The sequence below is a fragment of the Macaca fascicularis genome, chromosome 7 (assembly GCF_037993035.2).
Source record: "Macaca fascicularis isolate 582-1 chromosome 7, T2T-MFA8v1.1".
Lineage (NCBI taxonomy): Eukaryota > Metazoa > Chordata > Mammalia > Primates > Cercopithecidae > Macaca > Macaca fascicularis.
This window is the reverse complement of record NC_088381.1, coordinates 74,916,557-74,944,524: the sequence shown is the minus strand read 5'-3', so window position 1 is coordinate 74,944,524 and position 27,968 is coordinate 74,916,557. Positions and strand designations below refer to the sequence as shown.

The 27,968-nt window shown below is 42.9% G+C and overlaps 1 protein-coding gene across 2 annotated transcripts in view; it reads right to left on the bottom strand.

Annotated features, from left to right (window-relative positions):
* Positions 1 to 18,631, bottom strand: part of IQGAP1 (IQ motif containing GTPase activating protein 1) — a 116,676-nt gene extending 98,045 nt beyond the window's left edge. For both annotated transcript variants that reach the window (XR_012415386.1, XM_005560517.3), the window contains exons 1-2: positions 18,476 to 18,631; positions 16,004 to 16,103 (exon numbers count right to left, since the gene is read on the bottom strand). Coding sequence is in view for 1 of the 2 variants with exons in the window: in XM_005560517.3 (XP_005560574.3) it covers positions 16,004 to 16,103; positions 18,476 to 18,530 (155 nt within the window). In the remaining variant the exon portion in view is untranslated. The remainder of the gene's footprint in view (positions 1 to 16,003; positions 16,104 to 18,475) is intronic.
* Between the last annotated feature and the right edge of the window lie 9,337 nt (positions 18,632 to 27,968).

The following is a 27,968-nucleotide window of genomic DNA, read 5'->3' as shown; positions in this document are numbered from 1 at the left end:
TCCTGTCTCTACTAAAAATACAAAAAATTGCCAGGTGTGTGTTTTTCTCTGATTCACCAATCTGGTGACCCTGTCCAAAAGGAAATGATGTTAATGTGACAGGGCTTTTCTTAGGGAGCTCATGTTGGCTCCCAAGCATCACTTTTCTCGCTAAGTGTTCATAAGTTATCCATCTGACAACGTGGCTCTGGAATTTTTCTGGTCCAATGTTTTGCCAGAAACTAGTTTACTAGACCAGAATTTGTGATATTTATCTTTTCCTTTTTAATAATTACTACATTTGCAACCCCCATTTTTAAAAATCACACTCCCATCTTTGCAATGCTTTAAAGATCACTAAGCAATTATACCTATCCAATTAGTACAATTATGGCTTTAATTTAAGCTCTATAAGCCAAGAACTGGATAACTCAATGGAGAATGTAAACAAACTATCATAAAACACAAAATAGCTGAGAATTGACAATGAACATCTCCCAAATTCTTATTTGAAATAGTCCCTGTTTAAGAAAGTCTTAGAGTTCACAAATAAAAAATAAAGTAAAAGAAAGAAAAAATAGTCCCTTAAATCCATAACTCTGATAGAAAAAGTGTTCGCAAACCAAAAAAAAAAAAAAAAAAAAAAAAACCTGGAACACTACTGATAAAGTAGGTTTGAAGATTACTGCATACACTATCCTCGGCCTTGGAGACAGAATTTACAAGTCTATGATAAAGATCCCAAGTAATTTGCCACTTAAATAATATTTGGCTTGGTTTTAACTCAGTATTTCTGAAACTTATTTCACCACTAAACCCTTTCTTTAACATCACAGCACAATATACCTCAAAAAATACCGATCTAGAAAGTCAGCCACACAGTTTTTCAAACTCCAAATTTGCACTCTTCTTTAACACAAAGAATAAATTGTTAGTTTGGCAAGTCTAGTCATCTCTTCACAGTCTTTATGTCAAAGCTGTTAATCCAAAACCTGTTTTCTCAATGTCAACTTTACTACACACAATTAATCTGTTTAGCATTACAATATAACTTGCTTGAAAGCAGTCTGGAAAATCCTAACCAAATTCCCTAAAAGGATAGTTAAGCCATATGTTTCAAAAAGCTCAACAGTTGAAGTTGCCTTGTTCTGAAAAAAATTAAGATATCAGTTCATAAACTAGAGCACAAGACACCCTCCAGAGCACATTTCCTAAGACACTGCTAAGATTCGAAATGTAAGATACAATCCAAAACTCAAAAAAGCAGGATCTCTATCTCACTCTTCACACCAAAATAAATTCCAAATGGATAAAAGAGTTAAATATTAAAACACTTTACATCCTAAACATACTAGAGGAAAACATGGGAGAATATTTTTATATAATCTCAGGATAGATAAGGACTCTTTAAAAATCATGCAAAAAATTCAAAAGCTAAAAGTAAAATATTAGTAAGTTCAATAACATTTTAAAACTTTATTTGAAATACAAAGTCAAAATTTAAAGGACAATGGCCGGGTGAGGTGGCTCATGCCTGTAATCTCAGCACTTTGGGAGGTCAAGCCAGGCGGATCACCCGAGATAAGGAGTTCAAGACCAGCCTGGTCAACATGGCAAAACCCTGTCTCTACTAAAAAATACAAAAATTAGCCCAGTGTGGTGGTAAGAGCCTATAATCCCAGTTCCTCGGGAGGATGAGGCACAAGAATCGCTTGAATCTGGCCGATATCACACCACTGCACTCCAGCCTGGGCAACAGAATGAGACTTTCTCAAAAAAAAAAAAAAAAAAATTAAAGGACAAAGTGGAATAAATATTTATAACATCCATAGTGTACAATGAGCCAATTTCCTCAATATATAAAGAGCTCTTACCAATAAGAAAAAGAACAATAATCCAATAGAAAAATGAGCAAAGGATTCTGCCGAAACAGTTCACAGAAAAGAACATACAAATGGCTTTTAAACACATGTAAAGATGCTCATCTTCACTCATAATTAGATAATCCAAAAATGTAGCTACAATGAAATACCATTTTCACCTATGAACCTGGCAAATGTAAAAAATCTGTAATACTCTGGATTGGTAAAATTAAAGGGGAAATAGCCTTCTTATATGTACATTATTGACAGGCAGATGTGTAAACTGGTACAACCTCTTAGGAGAGCAAATTGACAATATTTATGAGAACTAAATATGCATATTCCCTTTGACCCAGAAATTACACTTTTAGAAATTTGTCCGGCAAGAATACTCATACATGCACAATGGCATACCTACAAAGTGACTAACCACAGCACTTTTTATAACAGCAAAAGCTGGAGAGAAAATGTCCATTAACAGGTTAACTCCAAAACTGATAACTAAGGAACTGTGAGGGAAAAAAAGAGGCACTTCATTCCACATTCACTCATGTGAAATGAATCTTAAGATGCAAAGCAAAACAGTGGCTCATGCCTGTAATCCCAACACTTAGGGAGGCCAAGGTGGGCAGATAACCTGAGGTCAGGAGTTCCAAGACCAGCCTGGCCAACATGGTGAAATCTCTCTCTACTAAAAATACAAAAATTAGCCAGGCGTGATGGCAGATGACTGTAGTCCCAGCTACTTGGGAAGCTGAGGTGGGAGAATTGCTTGAACCTGGAAGGTGGAGGTTGTAGTGAGCCAAGATTATACCACTGCACTCCAGCCTGGGCAACACAGCAAGACTCCATCTCAAAAAACAACAACAAAAAGATGCAAAGCAAAATGTACAGTGTGCTACCACTTCTAAATAAATCAAAGTGATGTGTATTTATATGCACAGAATATCTCTGGAAAGAGACACAATCATGATAGCAGTTCCATGTGCGGAAAATAACTGAATAGCTAGAGAAAGAAGACTAAGAATATAGACTTTTTTCAGTGTTATATACTTGCATAGTCTCTGAATTATGTATCATGTCTGTGTATTACCTGTTTCTAAGAACAAAATGTTTTAAATTTACAACTTTTAAATTAAGACCAAATCTATCTAAAAAAACATTTCTATGGGGATTCTCAAATTAAGGAAAACCCAAAAGTCAAGCCATTGTCAAACACTACCTTTTCAAACTATCAATTATGAAAAGGCATTGCCCAAACTAATGACATAGTATGTCTTCAGGGAAGAAACACATTTTTGTGCAGCGGTGTGATCATAGCTTGCTGCAGCCTGGAATTCTTAGTTAGGCTCAAGTGATCCTCCCACTTCAGCCTCCGGAGTAGTTGGAACTACAGGTGTGTGCCACCACACTTGACTTTTTAAAATTTCTTATATTTTGTAGACACAGGGTCTGAATATGTTGCCTAGGCTGGTCATGAACTCCTGGCCTGATGCTACCCTCCCTCCTCGGCCTCCATAAGTGTTGGGATTACTGGTGTGAGCCACAGTGCCCAGCTCCAAAAAACATTTTGTTATAATAGTCATTTAAGTAAAAGACAAACTTTGTTTACTTTTAGCTGTTTTAAAGGTCATCTGAGATATGTTATTTATAGTAAAATGACCTGCTGATTAAGGCACACTGCATATCTGTGAGACTTTTTCTATTTAAATGTTATCATTTTCCTATTTTTAATGATCCTAAGTTTTTTTTCCTCTTCTTTTCAACTTTTCCTTTTCTAATTTTGCCCCATTCCCTGTTGTATTCCTCAGTTCATTGTTTTTAGGATCACTAGTTAATTCTATTCGAGAAAATATTTTTAATTTCTTATGTTGTTTATCAATGATCCCAAGCAACAGTCTGACACTTCTTAACTTGATGAATAAATACCTATCAGAGTAATACAATTTCCTTCTGCTACAGAAACCTCACAGCTCTTAGAGCCCAGTGTGTCTCAACCCCCAAACAGCTGCCCCAACAGAAGCCAAGCCCTGGGCTGGCAGCTGCCTCTCCAATGTTCCTTCTGCTTTCTGTTATGATTTCCAATGAGTCAACAGGAAGGTATTCTGAGTAAAGAAGTAATAGAGGCTTTTAGACTTTCCTCCTCCCACAACCCCAAAATACAGTTCTTACCAAATGATCCAAGGCAATTTCCAATCCAATTTGCCACTCCTGTCTGTATGAAGTAACTCTTTAACAAACAAGAAAGTGGCAGGAAGGAACACCTTTCTAAGCTAAATCCAAAGCAGATACCAAGTTATGAAGAAGAGAAGCAATTAGGAAGGGTCCAACAAGCTAGTTAGACACAAAAATACGTAAGACAACTGGAGACTTTCCCTCAGGTGGCTGGTGGAAGAGACTCCAAAATAAGTGGCAGGAAACTGATAGAGTTCCCTTACTGACTTGAAAACTACACAAGTTACTTAATGTCTCTGGGCACCAATTAAAGAGGTTGGACTTCAATGTTGCTACTTCAGCGCCTGCAGAAGTTAAGAGCACCAGCTTTGGTGTCACAAACCTGGGCTTGAATTCCAATATATGACCTTGGTAAAAGTGTTATCAACTCTATTTTTTTCCCTCTTTAAAATAAAAATAACGCCTATCTCACAGTAATGTTATATGTAAACTCCATCATCATTCCGCTTAATTAACAGTAGTTACTACTGTTGTCATTATTTTTAGAAGCAGAAGTACAGCAGCAGCAGACTAATATGGCAGTTAAGAGAAAGGACTTCAGAGTCCTTGCCAAACCTAAAATCTGGATCAACCACTTACTAGATGAATGAGTTAACCTCTCTGAGCTTTGCTTTCTTATCTGTTAAATGTAGATAATAAGCACCTCACAGGGCTTCAAGAATAGCTAATTAGATAAAGCACGTAATGTGCTTAGCACAGTGCCTTGCACGTAGAAAGTATGCAATAAACGGTACTGATCATGACAATGAGGAAGAGGGGGAGAGGCAAGGGGAATACGCTGACTTTGGGACAGACAGAAAATATTTTAGATTATGATTGTCTCGCAAATTGCAGGTTTTTGGTTTTTTGTTTTGCGGGATTATTTTGGCTTTCCTTTAGCTGCCTTAAAGGTAAAGTACTGGCCGGGCGCGGTGGCTCAAGCCTGTAATCCCAGCACTTTGGGAGGCCGAGACGGGCGGATCACGAGGTCAGGAGATCGAGACCATCCTGGCTAACACGGTGAAACCCCATCTCTACTAAAAAATACAAAAAACTAGCCGGGCGAAGTGGCGGGCGCCTGTGGTCCCAGCTACTCGGGAGGCTGAGGCAGGAGAATGGCGTAAACCCAGGAGGCGGAGCTTGCAGTGAGCTGAGATCCGGCCACTGCACTCCAGCCTGGGCGACAGAGCCAGACTCAATCTCAAAAAGAAAAAAAAAAAAAAAAAAGGTAAAGTACGGAGGTTTCTAGAATAAAATGCCGTATTGAAATAACTAATACTTCCCAACATACAACTATTTTAAAAAAAATTTTAACCCAACATTCAAACTTAAGCAAGTAAACTCTTACTTTTCAAAATAAACCATTAACCAGATCTTTCTTAAACATTTATATGTTTAAGATTTTTTTAATTCACACACTGTCAAACCACAGAGATCAATCAGATTACTAAGAGACTTCTAGAAAAAAAATGAAGGAGCAGAGCCCTGATTTGATCCGGTAGGCCACAGGCCCTCCACGTTCCACTGGCGCTTCACTCAGCTAGCTCAAAGATACGGTCTCTAGGCAACCAAGTCCTGAATTAAGCAAACAACCACAGTAATATGAATCACTTCCGGATGTTCTCACTTTGCCTACCAGCACTTTCTTACACAAATACTTGTAAAGGGGTTTATTTAGCACCAGCTAGAAACAACCAAGTGTCCATCAGATACCACAAGGCTTAAAAATGTTCAAAACAGGTTCCACTACCAACTGGTATTCCCAGATGTGACACTGTGAAGCAGAAGGAATTGTACAGCAATCAGAGGCAGGTCACCACACTAAGCTGGAAAATGAAATTCCCAGAACATGCCAACTTGGGTCCTCAAATGTATTTTTACTGTTTTGTCATTAGGGATATTAAAATATATAAAAACAGTTGCTCTGACCTTAAGACTAGAAGAAATACATGCCAAATGAGGTCAAACTAATGGGCCACACTTAGCCCAGCCAGATTTTTTCCCCAGCCTTGACTGGTGGACAATCCATTCACTCAGCTGCCCAATTAACACTGGTTTTTCATAGTCACATCTATTTCAACACCTATTGATTATAAGGGAAAGTGGTAAACTATGTAACCCAACTCTCTTGGCTACCCGCTTCTTTTTTTTCACCTTGAAAGGATCTTTTGTGCCACACTATTCTTCATGAACTAAAAAGAGATCATTTAAGTTATTAACAAGAATGGAGACAGAAAAGGACTTAATTAAAAATAAAAACTACAATAGGACAAAGCAACTGCGGTTAACAGAAACAAGGAAAAAATATCAAGACTGTAGAAAATCAAGTCAGTGCAACAAAAGATGTATGTGAGACACATACCTAGAATGCTTATTTAACATAAACAAAATGAAGAAGAGTCATAGACTACATAGATCTAACTAATGATCAGAATTAATCAATACAGGCATAACGGACAATTTCCTAGAGCTAAAATAAACAAACAAGAGACATTATAAACCAAGAAGAGTCTCCACATTACAGGCAAAATTGCTAAGCCAGTATCAACCCTAACATGTTAACTGGGGAAATGTTTGTACTTCAAGGAACAACAATTCTACAAATTTCAAGTCACAAAAAAAGGAAAAGAAAAAAAAAGTCAAGTTACTTGTCATAGAGTTAAAATTAAGCTAGCTTCAGATGTTGTTTCCCAATAATAAGAGGTATAAGTAAACAAAGTCACATATATTTTTCTCAGAAAAATGAAATATGGTTCACCATAATAGGATGTAAAAGTCCAGAACTAGAAATATATATATAATATTTGACAAAATAGACATCAATTGCTAATAATAAACAGCTGGTTTTTAAACTATATTAGAGGCCTGTAATTCCACCACTTTGGGTGGCTGAGGCAGGAGGATCACTTAAGGCCAGAAGTTCGAGATAAGTTCCCCTTACAATCAACATAACAAGACCCCATCTCTACAAATATATAAAAATGAAGCCAACAGATTATTAAACTGAAAATTTTGCAAGGTTTTAGAGAAATTAAACTAGCTAGACTTCGAGTTGATAGAATAAATCACAAATCAAAAGACTGACATTTAGACTCAAAAAAATTTAAAACTACAATGAAGAAAACAAATACAATGAAACATCAAGGGAAAATGTTTGTAGCAAATACGAGAGAAAGTCAATGTCCATGTTATAAAAGAGCTCACAAAAGTTAACATCATGATCCTAGAAGCCAAGCACATAACAAAAATAGAAAATTTGCATAAGAAAATAATACTGATAAACAAATATATAAGAAAATGTTTAACCTCTCCAGCAATCAAAGCAATAGAACTTTAAACAGGAATAAACCTAAATAAATTATGAACATTAGATGGCCACTGAAAAGAGTAAATCAAGACAATACAGGCCGGGTGTGGCTGCTCACGCCTGTATCCCAGCACTTTAGCAGAAAGACAGCTTGAGCCCCAGGAGATGGAGACCAGCCTGGCAACACAGAGAATCACCATCTCTACAAAAAAATATATTTTTTTAATTAGTTAGGTGAGATGGAGTGGGTCTATAGTCCCAGGTACCCGAGAAGCTGAGGTAGGAGTATCTTTGTTCTTTCAAGGAAAATTTCCTATATTCACCTTTTTTTTTTTGAGACAATGTCTGGTTCTATCACCCAGGCTGCAGTACAGTGGCGTGATCTCAGCTCACTGCAACCTCCACCTCCCAGTTCCAGTGATTCTTGTGCCTCAGCTTCCAGAGTAGCTGGGATTACAAGTACATGCCACCATACCCAGCTAATGTTTTTTGTATTTTTAGTACAGATGGGGTTTCACCATGTTGGCCAGGCTAGTCTCGAACTCCTGGAATCAAGTGATCCGTCTGCCTTAGCCTCCCAAAGTGCTGAGATTACAGGTGTGAGCCATCACGCCCAGCCAAGATACTCAATACTTTATTGTAATATAGGCTTTGTGCTATATAATTTTGCCCAACTGTAAGCTAACATCAGTATTCTCAGCACAATTAAGGTGGGCTGGGCTATGATATTCAGTAGGTTAGGTGTATTAAACGCATTCTGACTTACAATGTTTTCAATTTTCAATGGGTTTATTGGGATATAATCCCTTCATAAATCAAGGAACACCTGTGTAGTAACTTAAAAATCTGAATTTGTGGCCGGGCGCGGTGGCTCAAGCCTGTAATCCCAGCACTTTGGGAGGCCGAGACGGGCGGATCACTAGGTCAGGAGATCGAGACCATCCTGGCTAACACGGTGAAACCCCGTCTCTACCAAAAATACAAAAAATTAGCCGGGTGAGGTGGCAGGCGCCTGTAGTCCCAGCTACTCGGGAGGCTGAGGCAGGAGAATGGCGTAAACCTGGGAGGCGGAGCTTGCAGTGAGCTGAGATCCGGCCACTGCACTCCAGCCTGGGCGACAGAGCCAGACTCTGTCTCAAAAAAAAAAAAAAAAAAAAAAAAAAAATCTGAATTTGTGATTAGATCTAAAAATTATATACACAGTTTCTCCTCTTAATCCCTTCTTTTCCTTCATTATAAAATTATCACTGTAAAAAGCATTTTAAATATATAGTACAGTATTAAGTAAAAAGGAAGACTCACACCCTCTAACCCCATTCCAATCCCTAGAAGTATCCTCTGTTTCTGGTGTTTTCCTTCAGGCAAAAGCTAAGGTCTGAAGTGAAAAAACTAGGGTTTTGACCAACCTTAGGACCTTGAAAGTGGCAAGAAAATTCCTGTCATCTTCACGTTAAATCTGCTTTTCCTTTTGCAGATTTAATGTGAAAATTCAAGAGGCCGGGCACAGTGGCTCATGCCTGTAATCCCAGAACTCTGGGAGGCTGAGGTGGGTGGATCACAAGGTCAGGAGACTGAGACCAGCCTGGCCAACATGGTGAAACCCCCGGTCTCTACTAAAAATATAAAAAATTAGCTGGGTGTGGTGGCAGGCACCTGTAATCTCAGCTACTTGGGAGGATGAGGCAGGAGAATCACTTGAACCCAGGAGGTGTAGGTTACAGTGAGCCGAGGTAGCGCCACTGCACTCCAGCCTGGGCGACAAGAGTGAGACTCCGTCTCAAAAAAAAAAGAAAGAAAGAAAGGAAAAAATTCAGGATATCCTTTATCCAGGTGCTTGGATAAAAGTTTGTTGAGTGCAGGCCGGGTGCGGTGGCTCAGGCCTGTAATCCCAGCACTTTGGGAGGCCAAGGCGGGCGGATCACAAGGTCAGGAGATCAAGGCCATCCTGGCTAACACGGTGAAATCCCGTCTCTACTAAAAAATAACAAAAAATTAGACGGATGTGGTGGTGGGCGCCTGTAGTCCCAGCTACTCAGGAGGCTGAGGCTGGAGAATGGTGTGAACCTGGGAGGCGGAGCTTGCAGTGAGCTGAGATCCCACCATTGCACTCCAGCCTGGGAGACAGCGAGACTCTGTCTCAAAAAAAAAAAAAAAAAAGAAAAAAATTAGGTGGGCATCGTGGGGGGCGCCTGTGCTCTCAGCCACTCGTGAGGCTGAGGCAGGAAAATGGCGTGAACCCGGGAGGCGGAGCTTGCAGTGAGCCGAGATCGGGCCACTGCGCTCCAACCTGGGAGACAGAGCAAGGCTCCATCTCGGAAAAAAAAAAAAAAAGTGTATTGAGTGCCTACTGTATTTCACTGTGCCAAGCAATTAACCATCACAGTAACTGTGTAAGATGCATAGTGTTCCCATTCTGCAAAGGACAAATTTGGGCTCACTCCGTGAGGTTAAGCAACTTGCAAAACCAGAATCAGAACTCACACCTGCCAAAACAGAAAGTCTGATTCTTTTCACTGTGGTAAGATATCTCAACATTCAAGATTTTCAAAGACATTTTATTCAGACTTTTTGAATTTCTATTTTACTTAATTATTTGTACTATGAGAATATAGAATCACATGACTTTTCTTAGTAATAATAATGGGTACTAACTAGTTGACTCTTTACATTTCTTAATTTTAAATTTTGCTAAGCTGGGTGCGGTGTCTCACGCCTACAATCCCAGCACTTTGGGAGGCCGAGGTGGGTGGATCACTTGAGGTCAGGAGTTCGAGACCAGCCTGGCCAACATGGTCAAACTCCCTCTCTACCAAAAACACAAAAATTAGCCAGGCGCGGCGACGGGCACCTGTAATCCCAGCTACTCAGGAGGTGAGGAAGGTGAATCATTTGAACCTGGGAGGCGGAAGTTGCCGTGAGCCCAGATCGCACCACTGTAGTCCAGCCTAGGTCACAGAGCCAGACTCCATCTCGGCGGGGGGGGGAATTTTTGCTACATTTTCAGCTACGTGGTAGGGTAAAAAGCTTTCAGCAGTGACATTAGAAATGAATATGCCCCATTTGCAACATTGTTACGATGTAGAAAAGCACTCAGCTTCAACCACTTTTAACAAACACACTTTTAAATGCAACCCACTTCTTATGGTGGAGCCTGTCCAAGGCTGTTGCACTAAATTAAAATCAGAAAAAAGAATGGAGGTTTCTTCTTAAAATGGTCTATGTCACCATTTTAAGAGTTAAGAATAAATCTCACCCCATACTTCCCCTTGGAAGGGGAAATAATTTATTTATAATTATAAATAAATGAATAGATCAGCTCCTAGTGCCACCATGTCATTACACAGCTACATGCTATGGTCCCTTAGTCACACTGGGTCTCATGAGATAACTAGACTTCTCATCTGTACAAAGAGAGCTTGGGTAACCATCCTAAAAATGATTTCCCTCAACATTTAAGTGAAGTTCCTCATTTTGAGAATTCTAGAAGTGCTGGGCATGATATTCTTCCTAGTCACCTTGCCTAACCATTTTGTTTTCTTGCTTCTTAAATGTCTTAACTTCTATTTGCATGATCACAGGGTGCCAGCCTGGACATATCCCAGTGTTCATGGAATTCTGATATCACTTACAGGGAGAAGAGATCTGAAGAGCCCATCCCAGAAAATGCTCTATGCCAACAGTAAAGACATATGCACAAAAAAGACTTTGTTCCCAAGAACTAATTTCTTTCCAAGACACCTTTCCAATTCCTCTAAATTACAAAAAGTGACACGCTTCTATTTAGTGCTAAGCTCAATTTACCACCGTGGAGTTGCTGACAATCTCCAACCAGCCAGCATTCCTACTCTCCCTTCTACAAGAGGGGTTGCCCTACTCCTTGAGTTGGGGTACGGGCACTCAGCAGCAGAAAGGTGGCCCATGACAGAGTTGAAAGCGCACACCAGGAATTGTCTGAAACTCAGAATGCTGGAATTAACTTTCTTCCTGTGACCTTTAACCTAGCTGAATTTTCTTCCATTTCCAGTACTAATCATACTTTCTTCTCACGTGCAGACTTCCCTGTTCTGTCCTGCCTGACATGTTCTCTTCTTGGTTCTTTTCACCTGAACCTTATTCTGATCTATTACTTCCTCCTGTCCAAGACCTGAGCACTGAACATACCTCACACATTTAAATGTTATTTCTTTCAACTGAATGAAATGGTATTCATCACTCCTACACAACTGCTCCTTAGCCAAAACAAATGTAAAACTCAATAAGAACAGGCAAAAGGATAAAAATAAGCTTCGATTTAAGCATAAATAGTAATTTAAGATGTATAAACGACTCATAAAATCCTTGATCTATTGTGTAGCCCTTAGCAAAAAGCCTTGAATCATTAGGTGATATTTCATTACAACAGCAGCTTAATTTCAATATTGAAGCTGCTCTCCAAACAATGAAGAAAAACAGAAATCTCTACATTTTCTATTTCTCAACCACTCCCAGTGCTCATTTATAGGAATTACCCCTAAATTTTCCCACTTAACCTTTCAGGGAAACACAAACCCACACCGACAGAAAACTCTCATCTCTCTACACTTATACTCTCTTACTTATACTCACTGCCTCTACACAGTCATATTCACTCTCTACACACTCCTCTCTTTTCCCAAGAAAGAGCTCTGTTACAGGCAGAGGAGAAAATGGAGAGCCCCAGGATACACAATGGGGCCACTGTACTAAAAGGTGGAGCTTTTAGTAGGAGGAGTAGAGGTATTATAAATAGAACTGAGGAGGGGAACCTTTTCTCTCTCCGATCTCTATGATCTTTATTCCTGGCCTTGGAGTTACCGTAATCCCATATCTTGGGGCTCCTCCAACTTGGGAGGGGTGGAGGTTATGAAGGAAACAGGATGGAACCAAACCAAAAAGGCAAACTGGGCCTAGTGCTAGAGGGGAAAGAGGGGCCCTAGGAACACACAAGATACAGCCCGGCTCACCAAGGTAGGAGAAAGAACTGGAAGAGATTAATAGCTAGCTAATAACAAAGAGCATGCCATTTGTCCTTGGTGCACTCCCAACGCGTTTTAGGGGTGGCAACAGCCACATAGGTGGCTGACAGGGATTCTAGTCCTCTTCTCTCACCATAACATTCCCAGGCTTCTTTCCTTTGCCCTCTCTAGTTATACAATCTAAATAGGTGCTTCCAACATTGATTTTTTAAAAACAAAGCCTTAAACAACAACAAAAATCACCACACCCAGTTTTATGATTGCCTCCATAAAATAGACCAGGCACCTTTCCATGATGCCAGGCCAATGGGCAGGGTGTGCTAGGGTAATATGCCACTATTATGCCCTTCCTTTAAAAAAAAAAAAAAAAACCCAAAGATCATCACAATGGCTCCACTGCCTTTTTTTTTTTTTTTTTTTTTTTTTTTTAGACAGTTTCTCTCTTGATGCCTAGGCTGGAGTGCAGTGGCACTATCTCGGCTTACCACAACCTCCACCTCCCGGGTTCAAGCAATTCTCCTGCCTCAGCCTCCCGAGTAGCTGGGATTACAGGCAGCTGCCACCACGCCTGGCTAATTTTGTATTTTTAGTAGAGACGGGGATTCTCCATGTTGCTCAGGCTGGTCTCCAACTCCTGACCTCCAGGTGATCCGCCTGCCTCAGCTTCCCAAAGTGCTGGGATTACAGGCATAAGACACCGACCGACACCGACCGGGACAGTTACTTTTTAAGTATGCAAAAGCACTCAACTAAAAAACACCCCAGGGGATCATGCCCCTGGGTGGTCTTTAAAGGAAATGGGCTACTATACTGGGAAAAAACATCTGACAGGAAAAAAGACACTCTAGAGTAGCTGAAAATAAAATGTCTTGCTAATGCAGCACCTGATGAAGAAAATATGATGAAGTGTAACATTTTACTCAGGCCATGATATCCCAGCATAAGGCAAAGTTCTAAAATTGTTTTAAATCTTGTTTCTCAACAGGGGGAGGAGTGGGGGGCAAGGAAGGACCATCGGAATCACTAGAGGCATTTAAAATACAGTCGGCCCTCCTTATCCGTGGGTTCTGCATCCATGGACTCAACAAACTATGGATCAAAAATAGTCAGAAAAAAAATAAAGATACAAATAAAACAATACAGTGTAACAACTATTCATGTAGCATTTACACTGGATCAGGTATGATAGTAATCTAGAGATGTTTTAAAGTATATAATATGTAATATGCTAAGGTTATATGCAAATACTATGCCATTTTATATAAGGAACTTTGAGCAACTGTGGATTCTGGTATCTGCAGGTGTCCTGGAACCAAACCCCCACAGATACCGAGGGACTACTATGTATGTGTCTGGACCTCCCAGCCAGATCTACTGAACCACAATTTCTAGGGTAAGGCCCAGATAGCTGTATTTTTTTTTTTTTTAAGTTACCCAGGTGATTCTAATGCACACATCTGGTTAACCACCACAGTTAAAAAAATGATGAGGCCAGGCACAGTGGCTCACGTTTGTAACCCCCAGCACTTTGGGAGGCTGACGCAGGCAGATCACCTGAGGTCAGGTGTTTGAGAACAGCCTGGCCATTATGGTGAAACCCCGTTTCTACTAAAAATACAAAAATTAGCCAGGCGTAGTGGCAGGTGCCTGTAATTCCAGCTACTTAGGAGGCTGAGGCAGGAGAATTGCTTGAACCCGGGAGGTAGAGGTTGCAGTGAGCCAAGATCACGCCCCACTGCACTCCAGCCTGGGCAACAGAGCGAGACTCTACAAAAAAAAAAAAAAAAAAGATGGAAACTATTCTTCAATCAAGAAAACTACAAGTAGACCAAAAAACTCAGGCTTCAGTTTCCTCATTAAATGAGATGGTTGAACGAGATTAGCAGTTGAACTAGATTAGTGGTAGTGTTTGGGGAAGGGGAGGTGTTAGCTAAAACACCCTCTGTAAAAAGTGAATTTTTTCAGGAAATTCAACAGTAAAACAAAAGCAGAGCTACTTTGGAAGGTGTGTTGAGGCTCTTCCCTCTCACCCCCAGGTCACCTCAGTGGAATCACCAAAGCTCCACAGAGCACAAGATGGTCTCTTAGAACGGCTGCAGCTTTCAAATTCTTTGACCTTCCAAACCTAGAAATCCACAATTTAAATGGCAGAGAGCTTACAATTTTTGTTTTCTTATAAACTTCATGAGAAAATGTGCCCTTTTCTAGTGATATAGCATGTCTTGCTATGTCATCTTCTATTATTTAGAAAGACAAGTGTTATCCTCCTAAGTCATCACTGAAACCCAAGCTCCAGTTTCCTGGAAGTTTTAAGCTCAGAAAAGAAGCCTAGATACAAGAGGGCATGCAAAATACAGGTTAGTGTTTGCCCCAGGAGAAGGAAGAACGGGACCAGAGGGGCACAAAAGAGACTTTAAATGCAGCGATGTTGGTTTTGTTTTGTTTGGTTTTAGAGGAAAGGGAAATATCTCAAGTGTTAACATTTGTTAGTTCTGGGATACAAAGATGTTTGCTGTATTGTTCTCTGGAATTTCCTGTAGCATTTTAAGATTTTCAGAATTAAAACACACATACACACACACACACACGTGCACATTTATTAGCACCATTTCAAACACCCCTTTTATTAAATGTTAATTACAAATATTTCATTATCCCTCACTTGCCTTCACCAAAGGTCACTTATAGAATACATGATCTATAATTACATCTACCCTGGGACTCTGCAAAAGAACACAAGCACCAGAACAAAAGAAATGAATCAATAATACCAAACTGACACTCTAAAATTAAGACCACAAGGTTGTAGGGCATCTGAAAAAGAAAAAGAACAGCCTTACAAATTCACTTCACAAAGAATGCAGAGGATGCTGCCTCTGAATATTGCCAAACAGATGGACCTACACCAACAGTACTACACTGCTAAGCCTCCCAAACCAAGCACCCACTCCACAGGTCATAGAAGGAGACTCAATTCATATATAAATCAAAATTCATGAAGAATCAGTGAAACATTAAAGCCAAAAACTTCAAACCCTAAAAATGCTATTTCCACCCAACAGTTGGTAATGCCCAAAACATGTACAATAAGCATAAAACTTAACAATACAAACCTGGAAAATTTTTCAGTACACTTAAATGCTCATCACAGTAATTCATGATAAACTGTCCTCAAGGCTACTTATTGCCATAAATACCCTACCTATACTTATTCCCTCAACCACCAGCTTCCCAGTTACATCTATAATATACTCAAATAAATCTTTTCTTTTTTCCCCTGCCCCCAAAACAGTTTTGTCACCCAGGCAGGCTAGAGCACAGTGATGAGAACACAGCTCACTGCTGCCTCGACCTCCCAGACTCAAGTGATCCTCCCTCCTCAGGCTCCCAAGTAGCTAGGACTACAGGCGCGCACCACCATGCCCGGCTAACTTTTTAAATTTTTTTTATAGAGACAGGGTCTCACTATGTTGCCCAATCTGGTCTCAAACAGCTGGGTTCAAGTGATTCCCCTCCACCTTGGCCTCCCAATGTGTTGGAATTACAGGCATGGAGCACTGTGCTCAGCCTCAAAGAAATCTTTATTTGTATTCACACTATTATCAGTTCCCTTCTCTTAATCTTCTCTCTAGCCAGCCAATCTTTACCTCTTTGCTTCTTCCAAATGACAAAGGTACTCATAAGCCACATTCTGACGTCTCCTTTCATCCATCTCCTCTGCAGTAAGTCTTTCATTATCCAGGACAGCTAAAACATAAAAGAAAGAATGTAAACACCAGGATCTGTAGGGTTCCTGAGTGATAAAAGATTGCCACAGTATCAATTTCCTGCTACTCACCTAGAAAGTCAGGGTAACTAATGAGTGTGTAGCTAGCCAGATGTACTACAATGACTTTCCTAAAACAAGAACTATGTGGTTTCAACTATACTCATCTTGACCTTTTTAAACATGGATGATAGTATAAATATGTACTAAGTTTTAGTGTAATCTTGAAAAATACTGTCTTGAGATTTTGGCCGAAATCTGTCCCTATCTGCCAGAACTCCTTCTAAATACAGATCTGATAATGTTGTTTCCCTCTTTTATTAATGACTAAAGCCAGCAGTTATTGAGAAATAAGTGACAGCAACTGTACTAAACATTTTACACGCATTCTCTCATTGAAACCCCACAACAATCCTGTGATTATCAGTCCTATTTTACAGATGAAGAAATTGAGGCTGGGTGAGCCCAGGCCCATGGCAAATAAGTGGCAGGGCCTGAATCCAAACCCGGAGAGTCTGTCTCCAAAGCCTGAGCTTAACCTTGAAGCAATCTGCTTCCTTCATGGGCACCAGGTATGGAATAAATTCCTAACTCCTTGGGAAGGCATTCAAGGCCTTTCCCAGTCTGGTCCCAACTATTTTTGGAAACTCTCCTCTGTCTTTCCTCCCATCACTGTGCAGTCCACACCACTCAGTTCCCAACACAGTGTCCCTCTACTCTTCAGTACCTTTGTTCATGTCCTTCCCTCAAATCCTGTCTCTTGTTCCACATGCCCTATCAAACTGTTTTTCTTTTGAGACAGGGTCTTGTTCTGTCACTCAGGCTGGAGTACAGTGGCACATTCATGGCTTATTGCAGCCTCAACTTTCTGGGCTCAAATGATCCTCCTACCTCAGCCCCAAGCAGCTGGGACCACAGGCGTGGGATACCACACCTGGCTAATTTTTTTTTTTTTTTTTTTTTTTTTAGAGATGGAGTCTCACTATGCTGCCCAGGCTGGTCTCAAACTCCAGGCCTCAAACGATCCTCTCACCTCGGACTACCAAAGTGCTGGGATTACACGCAGGAGCCACTATGCCTGGCCACCTGTCAAACTTTCTACACAGCATTCTTCAAGGTTCTGTTCAAATGTCACCTTCAGGCCAGGTGCAGTGGCTCACACTTTGGGAGGCCGAGGCGGGGAGATCATTTGAGATCAGGAGTTTGAGACCAGTCTGCCCAACACGGTGAAACCCTGTCTCTACTAAAAATACAAAAATTAGCCAGTGTGGTGGCCGACGCCTGTAGTCCTAGCTACTCAGGAGACTGAGGCAGGAGAATCGCTTGCACCTGGGAGGTGGAGTTTGCAGTGAGCTGAAACTGCACCACTGCACTCCAGGCTGGGCGACAGAGACTCTGTCTCAAAAAAAAAAAAAAAAAAAGTCACCTTCCGTGCTCATACTGTCTTCCCCAAGCCCCTTCTCCTTACCTACATTACTCTGTATGGCTAGTAAGTTCAGCATCTTTCATCGTTATTGCACCTTATAATTATTAGCATGCACACCTGTCCGGCACTCTGATTAAAACGTTCTTTGGAGGCAGGGCCTGATCTTACTCTTTAATTTCATAAATGTGGCACAATACCTCACAAATAACTGTTGATGCGTGAAATGTTGATCCTTTAAAAAAGAACATTATTCCCAGAATATAAAATAAAATCGAAAACCTCATAATCTCAAAGGGTCCTCCTTTAGCCAATCCTGCCTGCAGTTCAATGACGTCCAGGGCCGACAACAGAAAATGAGGAAGTCTTAGGATTTTGTTTCTTTTTTTTTTTTTTTTTTTTTTTTTACTATTTTACTTTTGAAATCTTGAGGAGGGAACTAAGCCCGAGAAAACTGAAGTGACTTGCCCAGGACGGCACCTCTTACCTAGCCTGGGGCCGGACAGGTCTGGACCCTGGTCTACCCCGCAGGCAATACTAGGGCAGCGCCTTTCCACGAAACGGGCAGAGCCCGCGTACCCAGACCCCAGTCCCCGGGCCACGCCCTGCGCGGTCCTCCTGCCACCTCACCCTAGGCCGTCTTCCCCAATCTCGGTCGAGCTTGGGCGACGGGAGGGGCTGGGTGGGGCTCCCCCCTACCGCGGCCCCAGCTAGGGCGGGAGGCCTCGGAGGTCCTCTCCGCCGCCTCGGACCCCGAGGGGGCGAGCACCAGGGGCCTCCCCGCCCGCCGACCCACCCGGGCGGCTCTTCCGGGTCCGAGCTGCCGGCAGCCGCCCTGCCCCACCCGCCCGGCCGAGCCCCCAAGGAAATCGCGCCTCGTCTGCAGTTAGCTCGGCCCCGAAGCCCCGCGCCGCAGAGCCCCGCACTCACAGCCATAGTGCGGCCGGGCCACGCCTAGCCCGTCAACCTCGTCTGCGGCGGACATGGCGGCCGAGCCCGGGTCTCCGCTGAAGAAGCCGTGAAACCTTGGAGGCGCGGACAGCGGCAGCTGCAGCTCCTGCCAAGTGCGCGGGCTTGCCCGGGTCCCCGAGGCCCCGCCCATGCCGTCAACCCCACCCCGCAGGCCCAGGCCCAGCGGGACCGCCCGAGCGACACCGCCCTGCCGCACCGCCCAGAGCGGCCGGAAAGAGGCGGGGCTAGCGTCACCATACCCCGCCCCCAACTCCGCCCCCTCAGCCCGGCCCCGCTCTGCATCCCGCTACCGTCTCCGTAGGCGGAAGGAAGAAGGTAGAGCCCATCCTCCAATCGGGCTCACGCTGAGCTTGCCCTGCCGGGAATGCCCGCCCAGGTTCATAGCCCCGCCCCCAGGGCCACCGCCCTATCCGCAACTCTAATCGAAAAACTGCGGGTGTCTGCTGCCTGAAATCAAAGTAGTGGGTCATCTCCCTTCTCTTGCCGGCCCAGCTAACCTCTGCACCAATACTCGGAGAAGGTGGCCCAGGGTATCTTGTCGGACACAAGCAGGCTCCAAACTGCCATAAAAGCCCTCCAACCCCACTCTCCGCAGTTTGGCAACCTGGCCTCAGTAATCTTAGATTCGGCAGCAGTCACCAGATTACCCAGGTATTTGAGATGCAGATGCTAAAGCGGAACTCTGTCCAAACTCCCTACCTTTAGATCCCTTGACATTGTTCTTTGCAAGTTCTTTTCTAAAGAACTCTTTTCCCTTACCAGGGATGCCTCTGCCCCCTGCACCTTGTGGCTTGCCCTTCAGATATTGGTATTCAACGGTATTATGAGCGCAGCCCTCTTCTGTTTTTTCTTTTTTCTTTTTCTTATTTATTTATTTATTTATTTGAGACGGAGTCTTGCTCTGTCGCTCAGGCTGGAGTGCAGTGGCGTGATCTCGGTTCACTGCAACCTCTGCCTCCCGGGTTCAAGCGACTCTCCTGCCTCAGCTTCCCAAGTAGCTGGGATTACAGGCGCCCGTCACCACGCCCAGCTACTTTTTTAATATTTTTAGTAGAGACGGGGTTTCACCATGTTGGTCAGGCTGGTCTTGAACTCCTGACCTCAGGTAGTCCACCCGCCTCGGCCTCCCAAAGTGCTGGGATTAGAGGTGTGAGCCACCGCGCCCGGCCCTCTTCCGTTTATTCTTTGCCCACTCAGTAACCTTTTCTACACTCGCCTATAACTGCTGAGGACCCCTCAATATGTATCACCAGACCAGATCATCTGGAAGTCCCTTGGTATTTTCAGCTAATGAACACTTTCACCTGTGTATAGCGCAGACACTTCAAATCCCACGTGTCAAATACTGACCCTGCTCCTGCTATATTCTCCATTCATAGAAGTACTCAATTCCCACTGGGAATACCCCAGGCTCCTTTCCTCACGCCCTACATCCAATCTGTGTTTATTTCTGAGGTGTCTACTTTTGTCTCCGTCTCCGTTGTGATTACGCTGTAGTCTCCCTTCTGCCAACCAGATCCTCACAGTTACCACGGTGTTCTCTCTAGAGTGCAAATGCAATTGTGTTTCTCTTTTTAATTTTTTTTTTTATTACTCCCTTCAAGATAATGGGCCAAGTTCAGCATGATTTAGCATGCCAAATCATAGCCTGACTCCAGATGTTTTGCTCCAGCTATTTTCAATGTATTCACTCTTCCTCCAAACTATTAAAGATACTTGAAAACCTGTAAGAACAAAACACCGCTGTAGAAAAATGGACAAGTGATTTATTAAATCTACAAAGTAAAAAGTTATTCCATTCTTAAGCTTTTAAGTTCACTTTACAAATTATATTGTTCTACTTATAAGTCTAGCACATTTTACCAAACACTTTTCAGAAACAATGATTTATTTATTTGGGGGGGGGTCACATTTTTATTGGGGGCCATAGGGGACATGGTCTTCTCCATGTCAATGGAAGTGCTTGCAGTTTCTTGAGCCACTCCAAGCTTGGGCCTTGGGGGTGGCTGGGAATATCCAGTATGTTCCCATCATCTCGGAGGAGCACTAGGTTGTTGTGGGGCGTGGCCTGGTTGATCCTGGTGGAGTACATGGTATAGGGGCAGAATGGGGTCAGATTTATAGCTAGGCCCCCGATGGTGAGGAACAGAACCAGCACCTGCAACTTGGGCCAGGCATTCTTTTTTTTTTTTTTTTTTTTTTTTTTTTTTTTTTTTTTTGAGACGGAGTCTCCCTCTGTCGCCCAGGCTGGAGTGCAGTGGCGCGATCTCGGCTCACTGCAAGCTCCGCCTCCCGGGTTCACGCCATTCTCCTGCCTCAGCCTCCCGAGTAGCTGGGACTACAGGCGCCCACAACCGCGCCCGGCTAATTTTTTGTATTTTTAGTAGAGACGGGGTTTCACCGTGGTCTCGATCTCCTGACCTTGTGATCCGCCCACCTCGGCCTCCCAAAGTGCTGGGATTACAGGCGTGAGCCACCGCGCCCGGCCTGGGCCAGGCATTCTTAAGAAAGGCAGCCGCAATGGCGGCGAGGACACGGAGCATTCTGAAATTTCCCGAATTTTTTTTTTAAGTCTCACTCAGTTAATTCAACATCTTCAAATATTTAAAATTATGCCTGCTAGGGCAGGCACAGTGGCTCACACCTGTAATCCCAGCACTTTGGGAGGCCAAGGCGGGTGGATCACCTTAGGTCAGGAGCTCGAGACCAGCCTGGCCAACATGATGAAATCCTGTCTCTACTAAAAATACAAAAAAATTAGCTGAGCATGGTGACACACGCCTGTAGTCCCAGCCAGTCGGGAGGCTAAGGCAGGAGAATCACTTGAACCCGGGAGGCAGAGGTTGCAGTGAGCCGAGATCGTGCTCCTGTACTCCAGCCTGGTTGATGGAGAAAGACTGTCTTTTAAAAAATAATAATTGCCGGGTGCAGTGGCTCACGCCTGTAATACCAGCACTTTGGGAGGCGGAGGCGGGCGGATCACGAGGTCAGGAGATCGAGACCATCCAGGCTAGCACGGTGAAACCCCATCTCTATTAAAAATACAAAAAAAAAAAAAAAAAAAAAATTAGCTGGGTATGGTGGCAGGCACCTGTAGTCCCAGCTACTCCAGATGCTGAGGCAGGAGAATGGCGTGAACCCGGGAGACAGAGTTTTCAGTGAGCCGAGATTGCACCACTGCACTCCAGCCTGGGCAAGAGTGAGACGCCATCTCAAAAATAAAAAATAATAATAATAATTAAATTTAAAAATAAAGAATGAATTGTGCCTATTCTATTGTCTATATTAGACTTTCTATCAGACTTTCTTTTTTTCTTTCTCTCTCTTTTGAGATGGAGTTTCACTCTTGTCACCCAGGCTGGTGTGCAATGGCGCAGTCTCGGCTCACTGCAACCTCCGCCTCCCGGGTTCAAGCGATTCTCCTCCCTCAGCCTCCCAAGTAGCTGGAATTACAGGCACCCGCCACCACGCCTGGCTAATTTTTTGTTTTGTTTTGTTTTGTATTTTTATTAGAGATGGGGTTTCACTATGTTGGCCAGGCTGGGTTCTCAAACTTCTGACTTTGTGATCCGCTGGCCTCAGCCTCCCAACGTGCTAAAATTACAGGCGTGAGCCACCGTGTCTGGCCTAGATTTTCTTCTTAGTTCATTCAATTGTTTAAAAATTTCTCAAAACTTTTTTTTTTTTTTTTTTTGAGAGGGAGTCTCACTCTGTCCCCCAGGCTGGAGTGTAATGGCACAATCTCGGCTTACTGCAACCTCTGCCTCCTGGGCTCAAGCGATTCTCCTGCCTTAGCCTCCTGAGTAGCTGGGATTACAGGCACACACCACTGCACCCAGCTAATTTTTGTATTTTTAGTAGAGACAGGATTTCACCATGTTGCCCAGGCTGGTCTTGAACTCCTGACCTCAGGTGATCCACCCATCTCTGCCTCCCAAAGTGCTGGGATTACAGGTGTGAATCACCACGCCCGGCCTAGATTTTCTTTCTAATTCATTCAATTGTTTAAACTTTTTCAAAACTTGTAATTCCTATAAATAAACATACAAGCATAACGAAGCTAACATTCTCTTAGATGGCCTGATTCCATATGTAAACTTAGTAAGCTTTCAACTCAAAAACCTAAGTCTAAAACTAACTCAATTACACATTTAAAATGATTTACAAAAAAGCTATCACTCGCCGGGCGCGGTAGCTCACGCCTGTAATCCCAGCACTTTGGGAGGCTGAGGTGGGCAGATCATGAGATCAGGAGATTGAGACCATCTTGGCTAACACGGTGAAACCCCACCTCTACTAAAAACACAAAAAAATTAGCCGGGCGTGGTGGCAGGCGCCTGTAGTCCCAGCTACTCGGGAGGCTGAGGCAGGAGAATGGCATGAACCCAGGAGGCAGAGCTTGCAGTGAGCCAAGATTGTGCCACTGCACTCCAGCCTGGGCGACAGAGCGAGACTCCGTCTCAAAAAAAAAAAAAAAAAAAAAAAGCTATCACTCAAATAGGCCAAATTTTCTTAAACATTGAGAATACGTAAAATGTGAAATATTTCTTTTTCTTTCTTTTTTTTTTTTTTTGAGACGGAGCCACACTCTCTCGCCCAAGCCAGAGTACAGTGGCGCGATCTCGGCTCACTGCAACCTCAGCCTCCCAAGTTCAAGTGATTATCCTGCCTCAGCCTCCTGAGTAGCAGGGGTTACAGGCACACACCACCACATCCAGCTAATATTTGTATTTTTACTAGTGGTGAGGTTTCACCATGTTGGCCAGGCTGGTCTCGAACTCTTGACCTCAGGTGATCCACCCACCTCGGCCTCCCAATATGCTGGGATTATAGGCGTAAGCCACCATGCCCAGCGGAAATATTTCTTCTTAATTCCAACATATTAATCCGATTGTTTATTCCATAAAGGTTTCTTTACTTAATTATAAAGTTTGTCTGAGGTGAAAGCCACAGAAATGTTAAGACAGTTACCAACTGCACTGATACCTTACTATACCAAGTGTTGCATATTTATTTTCTCAGCTGATCCTTGTAATAATCCCGTTATGTCCATTTTACACTTGGAAAAATGGAGACCTAGGTTATTTACCTGAAGCCACACAGCAAGAGGCAGAGCTGGAACTCAAACCCAGGCCTGTCTAATGACAAAGCCCACATTCCTGGTGAAAAAACTCAAGATTCAGAGAAATAGACGTTAAGATAATAACATGCTGGCCAGGCATGATGGCTCACACCTATAATCCCCCAGCACCTTGGGAGGCAGAGGCGAGAGGATTGCTTGAGGCCAGCAGTTCAAGACCAGCCTGAGCAACATGAAAAACCCCGTCTTACAGAAAATACAAAAAATTAGCCTGGCGTGGTGGCATGCTACCTAAAAGGCTGATGTGGGAGGATTGCTTGAGCCTGGGAGTTGAGGCTGCAGTGAGCTGTGATCCCGCCACTGTGCTCCAGCCCAGGTAGACAGAGTGAGACCCCATCACCAAAATAAATAAATAAATAAATAACATACCACATATCAATTCTTGCCTATCATATGTAGCAACATTCTGGTTTGTCTTTTTAATTGATATTATTGGCAAAGGGGTAAAAAAGCAACCACTCTTATGCAATGCTAGTAGGCAATAAATTAATATAGTCTTTCTAAAGACCAGTTTCACATTATGCATCTATTCTTCAACCAAAAAAAAATTCACTTCTTAGAATATATCATAAGGGTATTGTGTTTTTATTAAATGCGCAAAAATTATCCATGAAGATGTTCCTTGGAAATTACTCAAATCTCCATCAGTAGGTGTTTAAATCAGTAATGGCAGCTATACACAATAGAATGCCATATAGCCATGAACAGTGATGATCTGTGGTCTGGTCAGGCTTGACTGGCTACAGGAAACAGACATGCACAGTTTTACTTCTAGAGGAAAAAAGACTGGAAGGGGGGCCTTTATTATAAAGGCCTGTATGGACTGGAACTGCACCAAAAACAAAATTACACTAAACAAAAAAACCAGGACTAATGAAAGCTTAAAGGCATGGTTTCATTCCTCTGAGCATCTCTGCTTTTCCACAGAATGGCTCTACTCTCCACTCTTTGATAACCAGCTTCCTCCATTTAATTTTTTCTGTTCCCTCACAAGTCTTTTTTCTGCTTGACTTGCCATGGCTTTGACTGAAGGTCATGGTATCCTTACATCATCAGCTCCATTGAGGATCATCTCAATTGCCTAACTCCATAACCCACAGAGTGGCATATGATTGACCCAGCTCAGCTTTCCACCCTGTGGGTACATCTCTGACCACCCACAGGCAGGCTGCCCTTAGATTAGATGCTGATCCTTTACTTCAGTCAACTGTGATCAGGAGATACAGACAATTAAGCATAGAGAACTATGAGCTGGGCATTATTTCCTTCAGTGGGAGGCTGGGTGGGCAAAAAATGTACAGGCTGGCAGTACGATATTTTAATATTGTGGTTAAGTGAAAATATCAAATTATGATTAATAAATATGATACCATTTTGTTTTAAATATAGATAGATAGATAGATACATTGATGGATATGTGCATATGAACAGACAAATCCTTGAAGTATAGACACCAATATATTAACAGTTGCTTCTCCAGGCAGTGCTATTACACTGGATTTGTGTGGGATTTGCTTGCTTGTTTGTATTTAAAATGAGCTGCTGGAAATACTATTTTGTCAGCAAATATAAATATGAATAAAACTATTAAATATGAAATGAATAAATGTCAAAATAATGAGGTAAATGGTCATTTGGGGAGTCAAAATTGGTTCATGACCACAAACAATTTATAAGCCAGCAGAAGTCAAGCAATATTAACAAGATATCTTGAGATAAGCACCATAATAGAAGTTTCCCTTGCTTGGAATACCTTTTAGCCTATTATCTGCCTGGGAAACTCCTACTGAACTTCCCAGACCCAATTCAAATGTCACCTACTCCCCAGGCAAAATTAATCACTTCCTCATTTGTTATATTTCCCAGTAGTACTTTAGAAACCAGGTGTCTTCAGAAATAAGTCTTGCTGTCTAGTAAATACAACACTTTCAAGACATATGTCCCAAGTTTTTTTTATATTTAAATGCCTCTGAAATCAGGACAGGTCTTACAATCAGTATTAAAAGAAACTAGCCAGCTACCAGGAGAAAAGTAGATGGAGAAGTAACATAATTGTTGATATAGTTTGGATATTTGTCCCCATCCAAATCTCATGTTGAACTATAATCCCCAGTGTTGGAGATGGGGCCTGGTGGGAGATGATTTGATCATGGGGGTGGTTTTGTTCTTGTGCTAGTGAGTGAGTTCTCATGAGATCTGGTCATTTAAAAGTGGTCATTTAAAAGTGTGTGTGCCGGGCGCGGTGGCTCAAGCCTGTAATCCCAGCACTTTGGGAGGCCGAGACGGGCGGATCACGAGGTCAGGAGATCGAGACCATCCTGGCTGACACGGTGAAACCCCATCTCTACTAAAAAATACAAAAACTTAGCCGGGCGAGGTGGCGGGCGCCTGTAGTCCCAGCTACTCGGGAGACTGAGGCAGGAGAATGGCGTAAACCCGGGAGGCGGAGCTTGCAGTGAGCTGAGATCCGGCCACTGCACTCCAGCCTGGGCGACAGAGCGAGACTCCGTCTCAAAAAAAAAAAAAAAAAAAAAAAGTGTGTGGCACTCTCTCTCTCTCTCTCTCTCTTGCTCTTAATTTCACCATGTGATGTGTCTCCTCCCCATTCACCTTCCACCATGATTGGAAGCTTCCTGAGGCCTCCTCAGAAGCAGATGCCACTATGCTTCCTGTACAGTCTCCAACACCATGAGTCAATTAAATTTCTTTTCTTATAAATTACCCAGTCTCAGCCAGGCACAGTGGCTCACACCTATAATCCCAGCATTTTGGGAGGTGGAGGTGGGTGGATCACTTGAGGTCAGGAGTTCAAGATCAGCCTGATCAACACAATGAAACCCCATCACTACTAAAAAAAAAAAAAAAAAAAAAAAGCATGGTGTGATGGTGTGTGCCTATAATCCCAGCTACTCAGGAGGCTGAGGCAGGAGGATCACTTGAACCCAGGAGGTGGAGGTTGAAATGAGCCAAGACTGCACCACTGCACTCCAGCCTGGGTAAGAGAATAAGACTCTGTCTCAGAAAAAAAGAAAAGAAATTACCCAGTCTCAGGTATTTCTTTCTAGCAATGCAAAAATGGACTAACACAGAAAATTGGTACCAAGGAGTAGGGTACTGCTATAAAGATATCTGAAAATGTGGAACTGACTTTGGAACTGGGTAACAAGTATAGGTTGGAAGAGTTTGGAGGGCTCAGAAGAAGACAGGAAGATGAGGGAAAGTTTGGAACTCCTTAGAGACTGGTTACATGGTTTCAACCAAAATGCTGATAGTGATATGGACAATGAAGGCAAGGCTGACAAGGTCTCAGATGGAAGTGAGAAACTTATTGAGAACTAAAATAAAGGTCATGTTTGTTATGTCTTAGCAAAGAGCCTGGCTGTGTTCTGTCCATGCCCTAGGGATCTGTGGAACTTTTAACTAAAGAGTGATGATCTAAGGTGTCTGACAGAAGATATATATATATATATTTTTTGACACTGAGTCTCGCTCTATCACCCAGGCTGGAGTGCAGTGGCACATCTCAGCTCACTGCAACCTCCGCCTCCCGGGTTCAAGCAATTCTCATGCCTCAGCCTCCTGAGTAGCTGGGATTACAGGCACCCGCCACCATGCACAGCTAATTTTTGTATTTTTAGTAGAGATGAGGTTTCACCACGTTGACCAGGCTGGTCTCGAACTCCTGACATCAGGTGATCTGCCCACCTCAGCCTCCCAAAGTGCTGGGATTACAGGCATGAGCCACCATGCCTGACCAGCAGAAGAAATTTCTAAGCAGCAAAGCGTTCAAGATGTGTCATGGCTGCTTCTGACAGCCTAACTTAAATGTGGGAGCAAATAAATGACTTAAAGTTGGAATTTATATTTAAACAGGAAGCACAGCATAAAAGTTTGAAAAATTTGCAACCTGGCTATGTGGCAAAGAAAGAAAAAGCTTTTTCAGGAGAGGAATTCAAGCAGGCTTTGGAGCCACCACTTGCTAGACAAATTTGCTTGACTGAAAAGGACCCAAGAACTAATAGCCAAGACAATGGGAAAAAGACCTCAAAGGCATTTTAGAGACCTTTATGGCAGCCCCTCCCATCACAAGCCCAGAGGCCTAGGAGGGAAGAATGGTTTCCTGGACCAAGCCCAGGGCCTTGGTGCCCTGCACAGCCTTGGGACACTGCTTCCCACATCCAGGCTGCTCCACCTCTAGCCACAGCTCAAAGGGGTCCAGGTACAGATTGGGCTGCAGTTCCAGATGGTACAAGCCAAAAGCCTTGGTGGCTTCCATGTGGTGTTAAGCCTGCAGGTGTACAGAGCACAAGA